This window comes from Eulemur rufifrons, chromosome 7 (genome assembly GCF_041146395.1).
Source record: "Eulemur rufifrons isolate Redbay chromosome 7, OSU_ERuf_1, whole genome shotgun sequence".
NCBI lineage: Eukaryota > Metazoa > Chordata > Mammalia > Primates > Lemuridae > Eulemur > Eulemur rufifrons.
This window is the reverse complement of record NC_090989.1, coordinates 241,295,446-241,317,229: the sequence shown is the minus strand read 5'-3', so window position 1 is coordinate 241,317,229 and position 21,784 is coordinate 241,295,446. Positions and strand designations below refer to the sequence as shown.

The 21,784-nt window shown below is 36.0% G+C and overlaps 1 protein-coding gene and 1 non-coding gene across 5 annotated transcripts in view; both read right to left on the bottom strand.

Annotated features, from left to right (window-relative positions):
* FOCAD (focadhesin) overlaps positions 1-21,784 on the bottom strand; it is a 267,132-nt gene that overhangs the window by 157,125 nt on the left and 88,223 nt on the right. For all 4 annotated transcript variants that reach the window (XM_069474243.1, XM_069474246.1, XM_069474245.1 and 1 more), the window contains one exon: positions 15,137-15,394. In XM_069474243.1, coding sequence (XP_069330344.1) covers positions 15,137-15,394 — 258 coding nt within the window. The remainder of the gene's footprint in view (positions 1-15,136; positions 15,395-21,784) is intronic.
* Positions 18,130-18,258, bottom strand: LOC138388994 (small nucleolar RNA SNORA30/SNORA37 family). Its single transcript, XR_011234440.1, has one exon. It is a non-coding gene; the product is annotated as a small nucleolar RNA SNORA30/SNORA37 family (small nucleolar RNA).

Here is a 21,784-nt window from a genome sequence, read left to right as displayed (position 1 = left end):
TTTCTTAAAATATTTACCATTCAGCATGGTTGCCATGCAGAACTAAAATATATACTCACATAATCCTCCTTATACATACTCAAAGACCCTTAAAAGAAAATAAACAAAAAAAGCTGATAGACTTTTCACTTCATGTATCTCAAAGTGTTTAATCCAGATTTTAATATAAACCACATCCACCCTGGTGTCTGAGCTTTCTTGCTATCACAAATTTCCTTATGGAAATGATCACAGAATGTGCATGACTTGCTACGAAAGACAAAGTGTGGTCCTCATAGACACAGATTAAGAATGGTGTAATGAGGAACATTTTAAAGGCAACTGTTATCATACCAAATCAAATTAGGTAAATTTTTTAACTGATCTGAAAGGAATTATGTGATTTTTTCCCCTGTGTCCCTCATTTTTTTTTTCTATGTACAAACAGCAAAGAATGAATCTTCAGGAGGATTTCCCAGAAGGGTGTCATTTACCACTAAAATATTTCATTCCAGCAGTTGAAAGACCATAAAAGGGTGAATGTCCTCCAGAGTCTCTAATAACGGTAATAGATCTTGTGTTACTATTCACAAGTGACCTCTCAGTCAGGCGATTTAATTTTTCCCCCTGCAGCACGGTTGGTTTCACACACAGTGTAATAACAGTTTTTGCACAACAAGACAATTCATCCGATTAGAAGAACTGTATTAAGTCTTTCATGAACAGCATGTGTCACAGCTTCAGCTAGAGTTTGATTTAAGGCAACCTAATATATACATGCATGATTCCTTCATTTTTCTACTGTTTTAAAAATGATTCCTGGACTTTCTTTAGCAATTTTGCAGATCATTGCCTGAACCCTCCCTGGCTTCAAAAAATAACTAAGAACTCATCAAATGTTCACTGAGTGCTTTATAACAGGCACCAAGAATACTCCACCAGGCAACATAAATGCACATAAGGCTCCTCCTTTCTACATGGGTCAAGTGAAATTCCACTAATGTCTCAAAAGAAAAAAAATTTGAAAAGGGACAGAACAGACACACCTGATTATTGCAATTACTTTTATGCTTCACAACATTTCAGCAATGCACCATTACTTATAAAGACAACACTACATCACCAAGGAAAGCTTTAGCTAAAGTGAATTTTGCAACCTCTGCAAACCTCAGAAAAGCACAAAATATTTATAAGTGGAAACTACAGGACAAGGTGTGAAATGAACTGACCATTTGGCAATCTCTACTACAATAAATGGTTCAGCATCATTCAATGCCTGCAGCAGCTTAAACTGAAGAATATCTAAACATTTCTTATTCCCATGCTGATGAAATTAGCAAAGGTTAAATCCAGAATCTCTGTAGCAAAGGGCTACCATGGTAGCTGGCAGAATTCTAAGGGGTTTCCTTAACCTTACCACCTCTAATTGATGCTAATAAGCTTGGCTTACCCTCTCCATCTCGGAATCCAGGCAGGCTCCCGGGAGAGTAGCATTTGCACTCCTCTACTACAGACTTAGGATGGTATCTTCACATCTCACAGACACCAAAGAGATTCTCCTACTGCTCCATGTCAAGCAGTCTTTAGACTCTTGGTGCAGGAGAGATGCTTTTTTCTGGTTTACTTGTTCCATAGCCCTTAGGAATCCTCGTTCTTTCCGCAGAGGCCTGTATACCCCTCTAAGCAGTCCTATGAGATCAGAGACAATTCCCTTATAGTTCTCTTGACCGTGCTGCCCGCATTTTGTCACAGGAAACACTAGTATAACTTTTGCTTTCACAAATTCTAGGCATGCAAGCCAATGCCTAAGTTACAACACTCTCTCCTTTACAACCACCATCACAACAGCTAGCCAGCCCAGCACCTCCTTTTAGATTTTTTTCAGGCAGTCACCCATTCACTGTATCTATTTGTCCACCTCAACTGCATGGGAAACGCATCAAGCTGGATTTGGGAATGGACGAGGGGAAGTAGGGGGTGGGATGAAGCCCTTGTCACTAGGCTTGAGATCAGAGCCTGGCCCTTGTGATACTCATAGATCTCCAGCAAATTTCTACAGGGATCCTCCCTCTTTCTCTTCACCTATCCTCTCATTTCCTAACTTCTATATTCCTTCTTATGAGTGAGGGGTTTAGAATCATAGGAGTCTGACATCTAGGTTTATTTCTATACTATTGCAAGTTCTAGTGGGTATTCTGTCTCAAAACTCACTTTGGTATCTCAAGGTCTCCACCGAAACTTCTATTTTAACATTTTGTTACATAACTTCATCTCCCCTATACCCAATTACACCTGTACTTTAGAAAAATTCTCATCTCCTGCCTGACTCTTCAGGACCTTGCTTCCAAATACTTGCCCAGTATCCCCTCTGGGAATAACTTCCTTCACCCTATACATCCCAGTTTAATATGAAATTGCTTGCATTCCCGTTACCCCACTGTGACCTACCACACATCTGTGTCTTTGCATATGCTCTTCTTTCTGCCTAGAATGCCTTCCCTTCCCCCTGCTTCAGGACAACTGTGGGCCCTTCCTTCATCCGTGTTCCAGGGGCACTTATATACCTCCACAATGACAATTACCATTTCATACTAAAGAGTAATTTTTAATGCCTGTTGTCAACCCACAAAGCCCTATCATTCCTGAAGGCAAAGACTTTATCCTTTTATCTTAGTGTTACCACAACCTACCATACAGGAGGTCTGCAATCAATATACGTTGAAGGATTAAGTGAATGACTTTAAAATGCTTAATAAATAAAACAAGACCTAATAAAAACAAGGCGTCGACACTATTTCAAGCTGAATGATAATTCCATGATAATACCACTTAACGCAGATCAAGCTGCACCTCTACTATTAAAATCTGAATACAATTTACACTAAATACACATAAATAGAGTAAAAATGCCACCAGTATAATTATCATTAATAATAATTCGCACTACTGGCAATAATAAAGGCTGGCAATACTGAATTAGAAAAAATGTTAAAGAAATAAAATTTTATTACTTTCACGTATATACTGTAACAAACTAATTAGCCAAGTGTTGCCAAGTACCAGTCCCTGCTGATATGTCTTACTGAATAGATAATTTGATCATTTTTAATTGGCACATTCATTGTACTGAGCAAATGAGCAAATCCAAACTGCCTAAAAACAATAGCTTCAACACCTGCTTATGTTTTAACTCAGCCTGTATCAAATCACCTTGAACCCTAAATTAATACGATTTCATTTAATAAGATTTTGCTGTAATCTAACCTAACCCAAACCCTGTCCCTAGACTCCACAATGTTCCATCTATTAGTTTGGATAACACATGACAATATTGGAAAATAGTTTATTGGTTCCAGGACAGTAGGTAAACACATCTATTTATGTGTTAATTCAATCAGTCAACAAAACACGTATCAAAGCCCAAAAATTCTCCAAGGTTACTAGGAGGCACAAACAAGTAAGACATAGTTTCCCTTGAGAAATTCCTTTATGAATTCTAAATCTAATTGTATCTACTAAAAATTCTCTGTGAAGACAGCTAACATTCAAGATAACTATAACACATTTCAAAATGCTAATTTTTCCTAATCTCATTCAGCTTTAGCACTATTAGAGTCTGTAATACAATAAAATTCAGATTACATATATTTTTATATGCTTGTTTTCTTTAGAGACAGAGGAAAAAATACACAAATTGTCTTGAATGCACAAGTAATCCATTCCCACAAGAACGGTAGTAAGTAAGGAAGACAGGACACATGGCCTCCAAAAGTGCAATCAATCCACCATAAGCCTGCCATATAGAAATCATCCCAAGTCACTTTTTAACTATGTGTCTGGCTCTAGTTAGATTGTAAGCATGTCTACCCCATCTGAAACAAACTGACTTCAGAACACCCAATTTCATTACATTAATTGTCCTGAAAATTTGCCAAAGAGTCTATTATACTCTCTATCATGAAAAGCTCAAACTTGCCATTGGTAGGGTAAAAGCCCAGTGTATTCAACAGAAAAAAGGACAGCATAGGTTTCAAGACTTCTAGTAAAAGAATTAACACGGCTGGCCAACTTTAAGAATTCTAGAGTTGGTAGGCTTCCCATCAATCCACCAAATCATGACACATCTCAAATACAGCTATCAGAAGCTATAATTCCGACTATATGTTACTGGCTTTCTTTAACTCCCCAACAAGAAAATTAATTCTGAAATACAAGAGGAAAGTATTGCTAGTGAAACTACGGTTCACAAAATAAAGAACTAATCCAGGACCTCCACAAATGTTATTTATTCCACTGTTTGTTCAACAATGGTACTCAAAGAGGATCATGTAAATGTCATGTATAAAATAAAAAAATACTTCATATGTGCTAGTAACGGGCTATCTGCTCCTGCCAATTCATTTCAAAGATGTTCTCTTTTAACTTGTATTTGTCCAGCAAGACTTACACACGAATCACCTACTCCAAGTAGCCTTCTCTGGCCCCTATTCTGACTTCGCTGCCCCTTTCTGGAATTGCACAATACCCTGTGTTTCCCTGCATCTTAGCAGTTATCACAGAGTATACTGCCCCTCTTTCCTATATACTATGAACTCCCCAATAACTGTCTTTGTGTCCTAAATTCCAACTAAAACGTGTATCGCAAAGAGGTTCTCCATGACTGTTTACTGAATAACTAATTCTTTTATGCCCTTTCAAGATCCCAAATTGAGTGTATAGCTTGCCAAACCTTTTAAATGTTTCAAACTTAACAACTGAGATATAATTTTCTCAAATGTTACGTTATTTTTCAAAATAAAGTGAATATAATTTTTGTTTACTAAAAAATATGCCTTTTTTTATTATGTCAGATTTGCCCAACTATGATCATTACAAACAAAAACATAAATAAAAAATTTTTGACCATTAAGCAATAATCCCAAGTAGGCATTCAAGATACTATAGCAATAGGACATACTGGGCATAGGACGTTTGTAACACTGATTCACTTGGACCTTCTCAATATCCTCCTTTTGATATATACTTACAGGAGTCATGGCTGTGTGTGTATCTGTGCATGTCTGTGTGTTCTGTTTAAGTGGCTTGTCTATTTATACAAGGGCCAATGGAAGCCAGCATAACAGAGGCAAAAATCACACAAGACTGAAGACATGGACAGATTTCAAACAAATGTTAAGGCTCCCCTCTTAGCGTTTTGATTATGATTATCTATATAACTGACTGGGCCACTCTAAAAATTATAAAGCTAGTGAATCTTGTTTACTCTTTCAAAAATTAATAACAATTGATTTAACTAAAAGTTGCTGAGAGGGTGAATAGCATATTGGGTAAGAGCATAGACTCTGGAATCATATGTCATGGGTTCAAATCCAGCTCCACCAATCACTAGCTCTGTGACTTTAGGCAAGTTACTCAAATTCTATGCCTCAGTTCCTAACAGTAGTGGTACTAGCCTCAACGGGCTGTTTGTGAGAACTGAATGAGTTAATATATGCAAATAAAGTGATTGGAATGACTGGTACACAAGCATATGTAAATTTGGCTATTTTATTACCTATTACTTTGTTCAAGTAGGTAACACAGCTTCTAGATGAATAGACTACATTTAAACCTATTTAGCATCAGACACTAAGAATAAAAGAAACAATTTATTCCAGAGCATTAACCAGTTTATCAAAATGCCTATAACTGACTTTCAACAGAGCTCAGAATGTGATCAAGCTGGCAAACATGACACAAACACCCCACTCTGGGACATGCAGCACTGTAAGTGAAATCTATTAATTGAATATCTTTCTGCAGTGAACTTATGGTCATGAATCAGAACACATATAACAAGTAAAGGTAATCAATGGAAAACTAAAACTCAGTATCTTACAATCTAAAGATCATTAAACCTCAAACCAAACAATGATAAATATAACATAAATTCCTTATCTAAGGCATCATTTTAAGGGCCATTAATAATTTGTTAAGTTTTATAAATTCTGTTTTTATATATTTCTAGTATTTCAAATTATAGTTTCTGTGCTGTTAATAAATGATATCTCTCTCACATACAGCCATTGTTTTATTTGTTTTTGTAAAGAAAATCTATTGGTTTTGTGTACTGACCTTGTATCTGGCCACCTTATTGAACTTTCTTTTCCATTCTGAAAGGAAGAACTTTGCAGTAAATTCTCTTGTATTTTCCAATTGTCTGTACATATTAAGAGCTTTGAGTTTTTCCCTTATTATATATATATAAATTTTATTTCTTTTTCTTGATTAACAATGACCAGAACCTCCAGTAGAATAACAAAAAAATTGATTTCAGACAGTTTTTTCTTATTTCTAACTTCAGTGGAATTGTTTTTAAATCTGATTTGGGATTCTACAATTTATCAGTATAAAATATCCCTTTTTGTCCTGTGACAGGCTTTTTACATTGTACTCTACATTATCTATCTTGGATGGCAATATTAACACATCTTGTGGCTTTTTCACCATTTACCTAGTTTTTGATACTCACCAATTTTCAATTTCAGATGTTTCTTGGAAACAGTATAGAATTGTATTTTTTTTAACCCAATAAGAGCTTTTTATTTCATAAAGGAATTTAATTCATTCCAGTAATTGTGATAACTGTCATATTTGAACTAATTTCTACCATCTTTATTTTATGTTAATATTTGCCATTTTTAAGATTTTTTTCTTGTTATATTATTTGGAAATTATAGACAATCAATTACTAATAACCTTAATAACCTTAATAACTGATTACATTTAACCTTATTTTTCTATCAACATCTAGAACTATTCAGTTTCAAACAGAACTCCACCCTAGCATGCTCTCACTCGTCACACTATCACATTCCCACTACGTACTCCCACCACTTCCCATGTTTTAATCAGCTAGTATTTTAATTCAAGGGTTTCATTTTATATTTTATATAAATAATTATTTCAAAATTAACCATAAGATTTTCTGGATATTTTGATCATCATTCAACATTTCTACTCTATGCTTTCTTGCATTCATTTTTGGTTTTGCTGGAGTACATCCCTGAGGATTTTTTTCTCCCATAAAATCAGTAAGCAAGAAATATTCTTGAATTCATGCACATCTGAAAAAGCCTTTACTGCCATTATTCACAAAAGGTAGGATAATAGGAAGAAACATGCCAGGTTCAAAGTGAGTTTCCCCAAGAAATTGGAAGATAGTACTCCAAAATATTTCAGTACCCAGTATGCAGCTAGCGAGAAATTTAACGTCAATATAATTTCAAGTAAGTTTTTCCTTTCCGACTCTTCTCTGAAATCTGTTATGATTTTCTCTTTATCCTTGAAGTTCTGGGGACATATTTAGGTTCTTTTTTTTTTTTTTTTTTTTTTTGAGACAGAGTCTCACTTTGTTGCCCAGGCTACAGTGAGTGCCGTGGCGTCAGCCTAGCTCACAGCAACCTCAAACTCCTGAGCTCAAGCGATCCTCCTGTCTCAGCCTCCCGAGTAGTTGGGACTACAGGCATGCACCACCATGCCCGGCTCATTTTTTCTATATATATTTTTAGCTGTCCATATAATTTCTTTCTATTTTTAGTAGAGATGGGGTCTCACTCTTGCTCAGGCTGGTCTCGAACTCCTGAGCTCAAACGATCCGCCCACCTCGGCCTCCCAGAGTGCTAGGATTACAGGCGTGAGCCACCGCGCTCGGCCATATTTAGGTTTTTATATATTTTCATATGTGCTGCTTGGATTTTAGAGGGTCCTAACAATCTGTAGCCTTTGTTTTTCTTCAGCTCAGGGAAAGAGTTCTTTGTCATGTTTTAAGCTTCCATCCTGCATTCTCTCTGTTCCCTCCACCCTCGAATTCCATTAGATAGATGTTAGAATGCCAAGATTGACCCTTGATGTCTTCACTTTTTCCATTTTCATCTTTTTGCTCTATGTTCTGAAATATTTACTTGAATATTCTACAAATCACTAATATAATCTCCATATATGTACCATGGCTATCACAAACATTTTTAATTTCCCAAATCTCTAGGTCTCAAATTTCTTCTTTCTCACAGCAGTATTTTTGTACACAATACAAAAACACATATACAATATCTTTCCAACATCTCTTAGAACATAGATTGTTTTTACATTATCTTCTGCTCCCTGAGTTCCTTTCTTCTGGAGACAATGTTCTGGTTAGTCACATTGTTAAATTTTTTCTTAAGTCTGGTGAGTCTTGATTATCCATTTACATTTATGAATCAAGGCCATGTTGGTTGCAGGGAATTGGCTTCTGTAGATGTAAAAAAAAAAAAAAGCTTTCCTTAAATAAAGCTCTCCTTTGACTTGAAGGGCTGACTGTGGAAGGGCTGAAGAATGGTGAGGCATGTCAACTATCAGCTTCATTTTAGGGTGCAAGTATGTAGAGGTTCAAATGCCACTTCGCCCTTCCCTCTCCACTAAGAAAAATTGTGTTCTGGCAAAGGTGGACTTCAGTGTATTTATTTTCCCCTTGAATGGAATTCTTCAAGCCTATTGTGAAATTCAAAGTTATCATAAAGTCTGCTCTGATTCCCTTCTCAGAGCCTTTCAACAACACTAGAAGCCCATCCCTTAGAGAGTTTTAACCAGAAACAAACCTACCGATACCTGCTATTAAGCTGCAAGCAGATAGACTCCGCTGTTCTGAATGCAGTTTTGGACCCTCCTCCTTAAACCCTGCCCCATCCTTTCTCACGCTTAGTGTTCAGTGACACACCCAGACAAATGGGTTTTGTTTCAGTATATTAGTAAGCCAGTGAGTATCACAGTGATACGCGCTGAACAGAAAAATCACAAACAATTCCTTCCATGAGAATTTTATGTAATTTCTAATCTGTAGACTCATCAGAAATAACTCAGCCAAATAGTAACACTCAGGAAAGGCAGAGAATTGACTCAGAACTGCTTCCCTGAGTATAAACTTTAGGCTTTTTGCACACAAATGGAAAACCACAAAAGAGTTCAAATGCCAGTTAAAAGCATTTTATTCTACAGATATTTATGTGAGATTTACAAAGAAGAAATAAACATATTTCTTTTGGATAGGGTAGATGCAACTTGACCTTGTATTTTGGTCTGTGTTTCTCTTTGTCTAATTGCTTCATGCTGACAGGCTCATCCTAATTTTTCTCTAGGCATAATCGATGCCATGGCTACCAGGGAATAGTAGTATACCACTTCTTATCTATAAAGCTCTTTATTAAAAGTACTGTACATTCTGTTCTTTTTGCTAGTGTGAAGAACACAGGAAGCAGAATGACTTCGGGGGGTAGCAATTCATAGAACTCAGTGACAACAGAACAGAGTGCAAAGTGTCCAAAGACTCTTTGTACAAGTTCTTTTATAGAATATATTTTCTCCTTTTCTCACAGCAGTAACTTACAGACCATTAAATTTCACACATTTCCTATTCATTTTCCATGTTAAAATATGGCTTATGACCCTGAGTAGAACTATCACAGGATTCTGCCCTCTAAGTCAACTTTTACCATTTGAAAATATATGACTTTTAAAAGACCAGCAGTCATGGGCCATGAACCTAACCACATAAGTGATTTCAAATGGCTCAAATAGTGTACACTTTTACAAATGGAAAGAATTAAGCACTGAAAACATCACAAAGAATAAAATTATCAAAGATTGCAACTGTTCCCATTAAGCAGGACCTTTAGCTAGACTTAACAACCAAAATGTAAAAAGAAAATAAAAGACCTCAGAGTTGTAAAATGCAAGTAAAAACAAAACAAAATAAAACAAACATGACTTTACCCCCACTTCCAAACACAAGAAAAGTAAGCAAGTACCAAGGGTTTGAAACAGGCACTGAGTTTCACAGAATTCATTTTGTTAAGCTCAGCATTGAGGGTAGGTTTTAAGGAAGGAAGGAACTTGTGGTTCACTAAAGTCAAATTTATAATCTTTTATTCTTTGGCATTTTCCATTTTATAAATCAGTGAAAAAGAAGTTGCTATACCTTACACATATTTAGAGTTATTCTATTGAAGGTGAGATACAAAACTAAGATTTTATTTTATAACTATCTCAACCTATCTAAAAATTACTAATCTTTGTGGTTTATGTTCCGTTCAGATACCTAAGTATTTAATCTTGCCCTAAACCCTTAACCTTATATGTAGAAGCATAGGGGAAAAAAAAAAAAACACATTTTCTCAGGTCTTAAAACCACTAACAAGTGGCCTTGATTTCCAAAACAATATAATCTTTCATCAGGTATTCTCTCTACAAATATTTATAAGACATACTATTAAGTACCCAATAACTCCTATAGGCTTTTATAGAATCACAGTGCTATGTGAAAAACAGCTTCCTCCAACACCTCTATTATTCCCTGGATATAATGCTCAATAGCAACAGCTATAGGGTAGCCCAATAGAGAAGGAAAGGCAGAATAGATATTAGAGAAGGTTTTAAGAGGTAATAGCCCTTTCTTCTCAAGGGGCCAGAGAAACATTATGGGGGATTGGTGGGAGGAGTCCCAGGTAGATACAAAGATAAGCTTACCTGAAGCAGCCAGATAGAAAATGGTTGGAATACTACTGGAAGCCAAGGTCAGATTTGGCAAAGAACTAAATATAAAATCCAAAAAGGAAGGAAAGGACAGAAAGCGAGGAAGAAAAAGTAAGGCTTCTGGTCAAGAGTCTTAGCAGCAAGACATAATCAGGTATACAAAATGGGTTGCAGAAAGTGGTACAGAACTGGTGTTATCACCTGTTAGGTGGCGTATTCAAGGAGCACAGTGCAGATCACAGAGCCAGATGTGGTTCTGGACAAGTGAGATGTCACTGTGCTAGGTTCATATGCATGAGGATACAGGAGGTCAATCAATACTCGTTGATTAACTAGGAGTCATTAACCCCTTCTTTAAGGAAGTTATATTGGCCTCAGACATTTCCTAAGTGTCCACAATCATGTTACACAGGCAGGTCAATCATTGGCTATGGGTTCAAAATATGATTTGATATTGCCTTTAAAAGGGCCATAAATTAAAATTCAGAAGAAGTCCTCATTTAGGCCTGGGATCCGATCATCCCTTATTAACTCAGTAGAGCCTATACTTAACGTTCACTACTGCTGATTTCATACCAGATGTGGCTAGATCCCAGACAAATCACAGGGATAGGAAATAGCTCTCTGATGAGAAAAAAATTTGGCCAACTGAGCACTATTATACATGAGCCACGAAGCCATGCACTACAGTTGTCATTAGGCATCTCTGAAGGCAGCCTGAATGATTTACATCAAAACGTGGGAAAATAACATTACTCACAGTATCAGAAAGGCAGAAATTATTTAAATATAACCAAAAAACACATGAATGTATCAACTGCTACTTTCAGGAAAAAAAAACAACAGTAATTTAGAAAATAGAACTCCCATTTATTATAAGCAAAGACTATAATATGAAAATATCTATCTAAAATAAATCAATGTCTTTAAAACTTTCAAGACTTTCATGGGAATTCACTCAGAATGCTCATTCTTGGACTTCTCCCCACAATACTCTAAGATATTCCCTCCAAGAATGTGAAAAGCATGGAACTTTTATGGAGTACTGCCTGACCTGAGTTTGTTTATTCTACAAAGTGAGTCTCATGATGTCTGAGTAAGAAAACTATAAGGATTATTAGTAACTGTTGATAGCATTTCCAAGTATGGGGGAGAAATTTCTCACTTTTTTTCAAATGTTGGTTTACTGCTTCACCTGTAGGTAACTGTCTAATCATCTGTATCCAGTTAACTCTGAACAGTACTCACAAGACCAGGCTGCCTTCAGAACACTTATCTTCCTAGTCTTCCATGGCCCTAAATGCACCACACCTAATGGAAAGTGTATGCCACAAGGGGACCAGGTAAGAGACTAAGGATGAAAACTCATACTGGGAAAAGGGGAACCATCAAACTGCAGGATAGGTAAGAAGTAAGATAATCTCATTTTTTTAAATCAGTTTTCTTTTTACTATTATTAACACTAATATAGTGTCACTAGTTGATATTAATTTGTATTACTGTTAATTAGCACTACCAAAAATAAGTTATATTAATACCACCTAGAATTAATAAAAGTAACAATAGCACCAACACATACTTCATATATGGCTTATCTCTTTCAAATTTGTCAAGTATTTTCTCTCAACGAGGTCTTACAGTAGGATTCTTAGAATAAATCAAGGTGTCATTCAAACATGATATTTACATAACCACACTGTAGGCAACAGAATCCTACCACAGAGGTTAGGTGACCACCAAAACAGAGGTGGAAGACAGCCTTGAAATTCTTTTCTTTTAGACTACTAATAAATGAGGCTAAGTAAATAGGAACGATTAGCCTGAATTTGAGTTAATGATCATTGCTCTTCTTTCTGTAAGGAAACAAAGGACAAACACACATGAAATATGAACGCATTTCATGTAGTCTTGTCAACTACATGAAATAGAAATCACTCCACCAATAACAGAGCACAACTCTAATTTCATTCACATTCAATCTACTCCAAGCATCTATTCACAATTAGAAAACTTGCTTTTTCAAAATATTCAGTCCTTTCTTTTTGGCTGTTTCACACTGTAGCAAAAGATCAGTAAAATAATAGGAAATGGTCACTTCACAAGGAAAAGTAAGGAGAAAACAGAAAACCATTACCTCCTATTTCTAGGAAACTTCTCCTTTTCTCTAAAGACTTAAACAGCTTCACTTCTAAGTTCTTATTAATGATATCACCTTTGCTTACACATAAATTTGGGTAACTATATTTAAACAGTTCACTCTGACGTTCACTTTAACAGCACAATTACACAGAGTATTTTTCTCATTTCTTTCAAAACTATCCAAAAAATAATCAACAGAAGTGTGACATATTGACTTCAATTTACAGTAATGCTTCTTAATAAATATTTATTGAATAAATACAAGAGCCTGAATGGTCACCCTAGTGTCTCCCAACTTGTTCCATTTCATGGTGCACATGAAAAATGTTTATGAGGATACTAGGGTAAATAAATGAATGCGGTGAGAAGCTGACAGCCATAGATTTTGGGCATCCCGAGCAGAGACAACTGCCAGAGTACTGAGAGGTGATAGTGTCTCAGCACACCTACCACATTTACAGCATTTCAGTGTCCCCTGGAACACAAATTGAGAAGTTCTGCTCGACATATTTGGCCTATTTAACGCACTCCCACTTGTATCACAGGAAATTATCTTTCCTTTGGGGAACCAACCCACCCTCATTCCATGTGAACCTGGTGGCACAGACAATGCTAAAGCCCTGACACTTCACCCACTTCTATCCCACCTGGTATGGCCAATTAAACTGCTCCGTTATCCTATTGCGATGGCTGGCCCAATGTCGACACACGACCCAAGCAAGGCCAACCACGCATTCTCTACTTCTCTTTTTCTTTTAGATCTTGAACATAAGGTTATAAAGCGTTGGGCTTCTAGCCCAAGAGGGAAGAAAGAACTTGAAAAAGAAAGTGCCTTGAAAAAACTATCTAGGCCATGATTAACCTAAATACTAGAGCTACTAATAGTAAAAACTAGAAGAGAGGATTTTGAATGTTCTCAACACAGAAAAATGATAAGCATTTGAGGTGATGGATACGCTAATTATCCTCACTTGATCATTACACACTGCATATACGTATCAAAATATCACTTTGTATCCCATAAATATGTACAATTATTATGTGTCAACTACAAATAAAAAAGGGGAAAAACTATTTATGGGAGCTTAAGATGGGTTTCTGTTACTTGTAACCAAGGTATCACCCTAGAATTTCAAATACCAAATGCATCTCCCGAGTGTGTGTGTGCGTGTGCGTGTGCGTGTAAAAACAACGGTAATATATGTTTTACATCAATGATGTACATAGATCAACCTAATCCACTGTATGACTTCAAGGGATCCTTCTTTAGATAATCTGCAGGCATTATCTGTGCCTTAACTCGTCTAAAGAGATTATCCTACAAGGTGTCAACACTGAAAGAAAACATTGGTTAGAAATAGAATCATTATAGAAAGTGAAAGGAAAAATACAGAAGAAAGCAAGTTGAAATGATTCACATTATATACACATCATGAAACAGAGGTACTTTGAGTACATTATAGATCCACTTGCAGAATCAGAATAGAAGAGGCCTGATCAGAGTGAAAATTTTTTGTGAGATATCATCAGTTGTTTACTTGACAAAAAGGAATGAGCGTGACAATTGGGGTTAAAAAGGAATTCCAAATACATCAACTTCATATCTTAAGTAAACACATTTACCCCACCTTTGCTATCAAGTTTCTTCCTCTAGGAACACATAATTTTTCCATTAAGAGATGAATGTTTTGTTCACCATGCTTGGGGGAAAAAAAAAAACAAAACCACAAGCACAAGTACTGATAAACAGAGGATAATTAAAATGCCATATTTACTTGGTTAGAAAACCCTTCCCTTCATAGGAAATGCAGTCTAAAGATTCTATCCAATCAAAAAAAATCACAGATTACTATGATAAATATGTGGTTAGTTTAAAAGGCGGGGAAAAAAGTCTTATCAATGCCTGACTGCTTTCTCATTACACTCTAAGTTCTGTGCACACAGAAAGAAAGATTATTTAGCATCACAATCCAGCATGTGTATCAGTACCATACATAGCAAGTATCTAATACTTTCTAGTTTATTAAATGACTGAAGATACGATCAAATTGCAAAAAGTTAAAAAGATATTAATACCTGTTATACAGGCAGCTTTATCCTGAATTGATTAATCTGGGTCCACATTAAATCACCAATATTAGAACTAACGAATATGTATCTTGGAATAGGTTATAAGAATTAGCAAAAGCATTATGAATTAGCAAATCCACCAAAAACTGGAAGAACCAGAATAGCACCATGTGCAGATTTCCTTGTGAAGTATGCTTTATTAAGGAAATGTTTGCATCATTAAGTATATACATCAACTCAGAGTAAGGAAAAAGAAGAATAAATTGGGAGAATAAAGGTAGCAAAAAAAAAAAAACTGCAATAATTTAAGACGTGCAGATAAATAATCTATGAAAAATAATCTACAATTCCAAAAACTAAGATTTCCCCTCATCACTGCTCCATTATTCTCTTGCTTTACCTGAGAAGAATCTGCTTGGGCTAATTCCGTAGTGACCTTCAGTATTTGGTGAAGATTTCGTCCTGTATCTTCAACAAGGAGCTGAGCCAGCAGAAGAAACACGTGCGCAGGGATCGTTGTCGTAATAGGGAGCAATGACTCTACGGAAGCCAACCAGTCACTTGCTGAAGACTCTTCTCTCATAACTTCAAGAATCCTCCAGGCTGCAAATATTGAACCATACATGCTGGTTATAGGGAATTCAAGCCTGTAGGAGAGCTGAAAAAATAAAGAGGAAAAAAAGGCATCAATAAATGACATAGTTATCAGAAATACATTTCTGACATTCACTTATTTGTTATAGTTCATGGAAAGAAATCATTCCTTCCAACAAAATGAATACAGAGTTAGAATTCCTGCCAAAATCCTCTCAGCACACATTTGAGGTAATAGGATTACACACAGAGAGAAAATAGTTGTTAGGCAGAATTCTAGAACAGTTTATCACAACTTTTCCTCACGTTTACCATTCATTCCCAGTTAAGGCAGAAAAAAAAACGGATCAATATAAAAAGATCCACAGGCAACAGAGTTTGGAAAAAGCTATTGTCACTAAAAAGGTATTCAGCAATGAGAAGGAAGATAGGGAAAAAATACCGTATTTGCCCAGCCCCAGGCCTTCGTAAGCGACAGCCTGGGGCAGATGGCAGACTTGGACTGAGGACAATTCATTTTTATAACAGACAGTATGTTGATAGGAACAAAGTTGGTTCAGCTGGAGCCTGGGAATTCATTAATAATTGTGACTAACTTCTGCAACAAGAAACAGCCTGACAGCTCTAAACTGAAACAATACCCACAAATGATATTATACTTAGGTCAATCTGAAAAATGGCTCCTCACAGAATTAAAGTAGCACAGTCAGGGCCAGAGAGTGAATAGAACCTGCCAGGGTGAGCTGTGCTCATAAATGGCTCAGGAGAAGAAGCCACAGACATTAAAGAATCATGAGACATTGCCTGCTAATAAAGTAATTCAAATCATGTAGAGTATGGTATGACAAATTAGAAACCTCTAGGTTATAACTGTTTATTAGAGGATGACTTACATGGACAACAACTGTAAGGATGGGAAGTAAAAGTTAAGCTTTATAAATTTTTTTAATAACAACTTTATTAAAATATAAATCATATACTTTAAAATATACCCTTTTAAAGTTTACAACTCGGGAAATTTTAGTAATTCATAAAGTTATGTAACTATCATCACTATTTAATTTTAGAACATTCTTATCGCCCCAAACAAAAACCCCATACCCATTAACCCTCATTTCCCCACCCATACCTCCAGCCCCTGGCAACCATCAATCTACTCTGTTTCTATTTTTGTCATTTTATATAATAGGAAACACACAATACGTGGTCCTTGGTGAAAGACCAAGCATAGCATGTTTTCAAAGCTCATCCATGTTGTAGTTTATATCAATACTTCATTACTTCTCATTGCCAAATAATATTCCATTGTGTTCCTATAACATATTTTGTTTATTCACTGTCAATTGATGGACATTTGGGTTGTTTCCACTTTTTGGCTATCACATGAATAATGCTGCTATAAACATTCCTGTAAAAGTTTTGTAAGGATGTCAGTGTTCAATTCTCTTGAGTATATTTAAGAGTGGATATGAAATTTATTTGATAAATGCCACGTAAAAACAAATGAGGAAGCTCTATCTGTATTGATATGAAAAGATACCTCACATGAAAATATAAGATACAGATAGTGTGCCTGGAACATTACTAATTTTTCTTAAAGAAAGTGAGGAGAGGGTGGGCATGGTAGTGCAACACCTGTAAACCTAGCACTTTGGGAGGCCAAGGCAGAGGACTGCTTGAAGCGAGGAGTTTGAGACCAGCCTGGGCAACACAGTGAGACCCCTTGTCTCTACAAAAAAATATATATGTATATTTTAATTAGCCAGGTATGGTGGCACACCTGTCACCCTAACTGTTCATGAGGCTGAGGCAGGAGCATCGCTTGAGGCCAGGATTTAGAGGTTGAAGTGAGCTACGATCATGCCACTGCACTCCAGCCTAGGGTGACAGGGCGAGATCCTACCTTTGGAAAAAAAAAAAAAAAAGGGTGATGAAAAAAAGGCTATATATTTGTATTTGCTTTTATATGCAAAGAAAAGTATTTGGACAAATACAAAAGAAATTAGCAACCATGAATCATCATGATCTATCTGGGAGAGTGAGAACTGGACAACTGGAATCAAAGGCAAGAAGGAGGCTTTCACTGTATGTAATTTTATAGTAATACTTTAGGAACTATTTAAATGTATTACTATTTCAAAAAAATTAAAAATTTTTTAAATTAAATAATATCTAAGTTTATACAGCTGTATCTCTCTAAAAATATTTTTCTTCCCAAAAAGATAAAATTCATTAGTGACTACAGTGAAGCTCTTTAGACTAATTACAAACAGCATTGGACTTAACATTTAAAAGACCAGGACTTTAGCACAGCCAGGCCAGCTATTAGCCATTATGAAATCTTTCTAAGCATATACCATATGTACTTTCTAAGCATATTCTCTTTTAGAGGAGAAAGCAAGTGTTTAAAACTAAAAGATACCTTTATGTATGTGAATTAGTTTCATCATTTGTAAAATTTAACTAATGACTACTTTCCTGCCTATGTCACTGAGGTAGAGAATGAGATAATATCTATAAAGCACCTAGCACAGTGCCTGAAATTGCAAAATTCAGGGAAATATTATTGCTGTCATTTTCTAAAGAGAAAAATAAAACCGGTGGATATGAGTAGAAAGAAAATAATTTGGAAATCACCATAAACTATAACTAAAGTCAAAAGCAGCAACATTACAGAGATGTGTAAGAATAAACAATGAAACAGAAAAGCAATCCTACACTGCTTGAAGTGTTAAATTCAGGTTTAGGTTCTGTTTTTTGTTTGTTTGTTTGTTTGCCTAAGGTTAGAGTAGCAGGAAAAATTATCCTATTGAGTGACAGCTGCCCCTGGCACCGTCCCAGGGCAAGGATATAATCAAGGGTTTTCTCTCAGGACCAGCAACCAAAGCCTGGCCCCATAGCCTGGGGGAGGACCCATGAAAGTGCTCATAGGCTCTTTTAGAGGAGAAGGTAGGTGTTTAAAAATAAAAGACAGGTTTATGTATGTGAATTATATCTCAATAAAAAATAAAAGAGAAGAGAATCCATAGAAAAACACATTTAAATTATAAAGCATCTTTGCTTTAGAGTTATAAAGATGGTTATAAAGCATCTTTTACAGATGTAAAAGAGTTGAGAATCTAAGAATCATTTAATAAAAATGTTCAGGTGCATTAAGTAGTAACAATAAGACAGACATCTGGTAGTACTTCTTTGTCAAGAGAGGTCTGAAAAAGAAATTGTGAATACAGGTGAATATAGATTGTCGTTAACTATAAAGAATGACATTCAATTATTATAGTAACTAAAATAAAAGTGGGAAGAGCGTATGGAAACTCAAACTTTGCAATCCTTAAAAGTAGGATAGATTATTGCTAGAAAGGATATTAATCACTCACCAGACAATAAGCAGAAGACTGGACTAGACAAAGCCTCAAGAGAGCCTTTCTAGCTCTACACCTCTGTGAGGAATCTAGATAAGCACTGAGAGACTTAGAAGTGGTTGGTTATAACCAAAAGAGAACCCACACCATCCTCAGTCCCATGTCTTTCAGACCATGATGACAGAGCACAGGACCTCAGACTTACTAATTTTTCAACTTTCAACCAAAAACTCTTAAGAAACCAGTGTGCTTCAATTTACTATTAATTTGCTGTTTGTTTCCCTGTAAATCTGAAATGCTTTTATTTACTTCCAAGATCAATACAAAGATGAAAAATTATTGTGCTAAAAAAAGGGAGAGAAATGAAAATGAAAGTGGGGGTAACAGGATGTAGGTTTTAGAATCAAATAGCTAAAATCTGAATTCCAACTCTATCTTTCACTACTTGTGTAATTCGGACAAGTTAACCTCTCTAATCTCAGTTTCCTAGACTGAAAATGAGTATTTTATTAAATCAGAATACTACCAGGGAATGCAAATCAAAAGCACAATAAAATACCACTTCGCACCCAATACGACAGCTGAAGTCAAAAAGACAGACAATAACAACAAGGATGGGGAGAAACTGAAACTCTTGCACACTGCTGGTGAAAATGCAAAATGGTGCAGCCCCTTTAGAAAATAAGCAGCTCCTTAAACAGTGAAACATACAGTTGTCACATGATCTAGCAATTCTACTTCTATGTGTCTACACAAGAGAAATGAAAACATATGTTCACACAATAACTTACACATGAATGTTCATAGCAGCATTATTCATAGTCAAAACGTGGAAACAACCCAAAAGTTCAACAAATGAATGAAAGAATAAAATGTGATGTTATCCATATAATCGAACATTATTTGGCCATAAAAGAAAATGAAGTTCTAGTACATGCTACAACATGGATGAACCTTGAAAACATTATGCTAAGTGAAAAAACAGTCACAAAGGACCAATATGGTAAGATTCTATACACAGCATACACAGGAAATGTCCATAATAGGCAAATCTATATAGAGACACAAAGTAAATTAGAGATTGCCTACGCTGGGGGGTGAGGGGAGAATCAGAGAATTGGGGAGTGATGACTAAGTGGTGCAGTTTTGGGGGGTTATAAAAATTTTCTAAAGTACAAAATTGTATACTTTAAATGAATGAAGTGTATATATGCGAATTACATTTCAATAAAGCTATTAAAAAATAATTGGGTGCCTACCATATGACCCTTGGCAAGTTATTTACATTCTCTATGCCTCGGTTACCTCTTAAATAAAATGAGACCAATAAAATTACCTACCTCAAAGATCCTAGAATAAAATTAAATGAGTTAATATATAGCAAAGTGCTCAGAACAAAGCCTGCACATGCAAAGTGCTCGAATAAACAAATCCATGAAGCAGGTGCTTTGTTGCTCATTTTACCAGGGCTCAGAAAGGTTCATCAACTAGTCTAAGGCCACACAGGTAGACATGGCAAAAAACAAAACAAAATATGCTATTATTTCACAGTTATTGTGAAAAATATGAGTTGACTCACATAACAACTCCCAACATACAGCACATGTTCAATGAATGTTAACCTTAACTGTAAGTAGGACAATGACAATCCATTTCAAATTTTATGATTTCAAAGAGATAAATATTCAAAATATTTTCTGCTTACTATATACTACTTCAAAGAAACTTCAAATAAAAACTACTTGGCACTGTTTTATTACCAGGGACCCAAAGTACCATATTTAATTTTTAAAAACAGACATAGAATGAATAAACATATGGTAGACCTTAGCTCAGTCAAGCTGTCTCTAAATCTTTCTGTTGACTAAAACAGTTTTACAGAAGATGAATTTTGCCCTCCTCTGCAATTACAGGAATTTGACTTTTAGGTCCCCTTTCCCAGTTCATCTCACCCATCTCCCTTCACTCCCCTCCAAAAAAGCTTTTATCATCCTGTCCTACTTCCTGTGCCAGTAATGCAACTTATTCCCTCTAAGCTCCACATCCACCCTTCTTTGTCTGGCTTGGTGATACTACAGCAGGAAGTTGTCAACGTTTCTCCTTTGCCCTCTGATGCAATGTTAGACCTTATCAATAGAGAGCGCAGGACAGACGCTGCAAGGCATAGCAGAAGAAGGGGCTTTTCTGCAGGTACCTGTGTGCTTCTCTGGTTTCTCCTACCATGGCTGCCAAGGATGTGCAGGAGACCCCAGAGGTGGCTTCCTATGGACCAGCTCTGGCCTGCGTCACCCCGGCAAACTGTATCCTCCAGCAGGCCACATCCACATTCTCTCCAATAAGGTCTGAATCTCAGCCTTGACTGGGGAGACCCTTGCAGTTCCTTCTTTGGGTACTCTCCTTCCATAGCTTCGAGGTAGTAGCTGCTCCCTACATTTACTACTGTAATAGTCCTTAGAGACTCTTTTAAAACTTCTAGCATCTGAACACACCTTTTACTAATTCATAATTCTTTGTATTAAGTTTCCCTTTTTCAAATTACCAATGTGTTTTCTCTCTCCTGACTGGATCCTGACTCATACATACACTGATGCTTTCTTTTATCCCCCACACTCTCTTGGGGGGAGGGAAGGGGAGGAGACAGGATGTTTTAAGCACTTTAGAATTTACAACTAGTGTTTGATTTCTCTTGCCTAGGGAGAACACAATAGGTAGTTTTAAATATCACATTTAATAGCCAAATAGAAAAGAATTCTGTTTCCTATACATTTTTTAAAAGTCTTATTAGATTATGTTAATCTTTCATTTCAAAGAGATGAATGGCAGGTTTGCTCTCTTCCATTTTTGAATTCATAGAAATTGGAAGAAGTTAAAATGTGTTTTATTTTATGGTTATCAACACTTCAGAAACAGAGAAGTAATTACAGAATTGCACAGTGCAGGACATTCAGCCTTGTTTTCATCCATCAGAAGAACGGTATTTCTAAAGAACTACTCTAGTTCTAAATCGAACACTGTAAATCAGATTCACCAATCCAAAAACTACCAAATATAACGAAATCTGTGGATTTCATACAGAGGTTTTTCTGTAATAA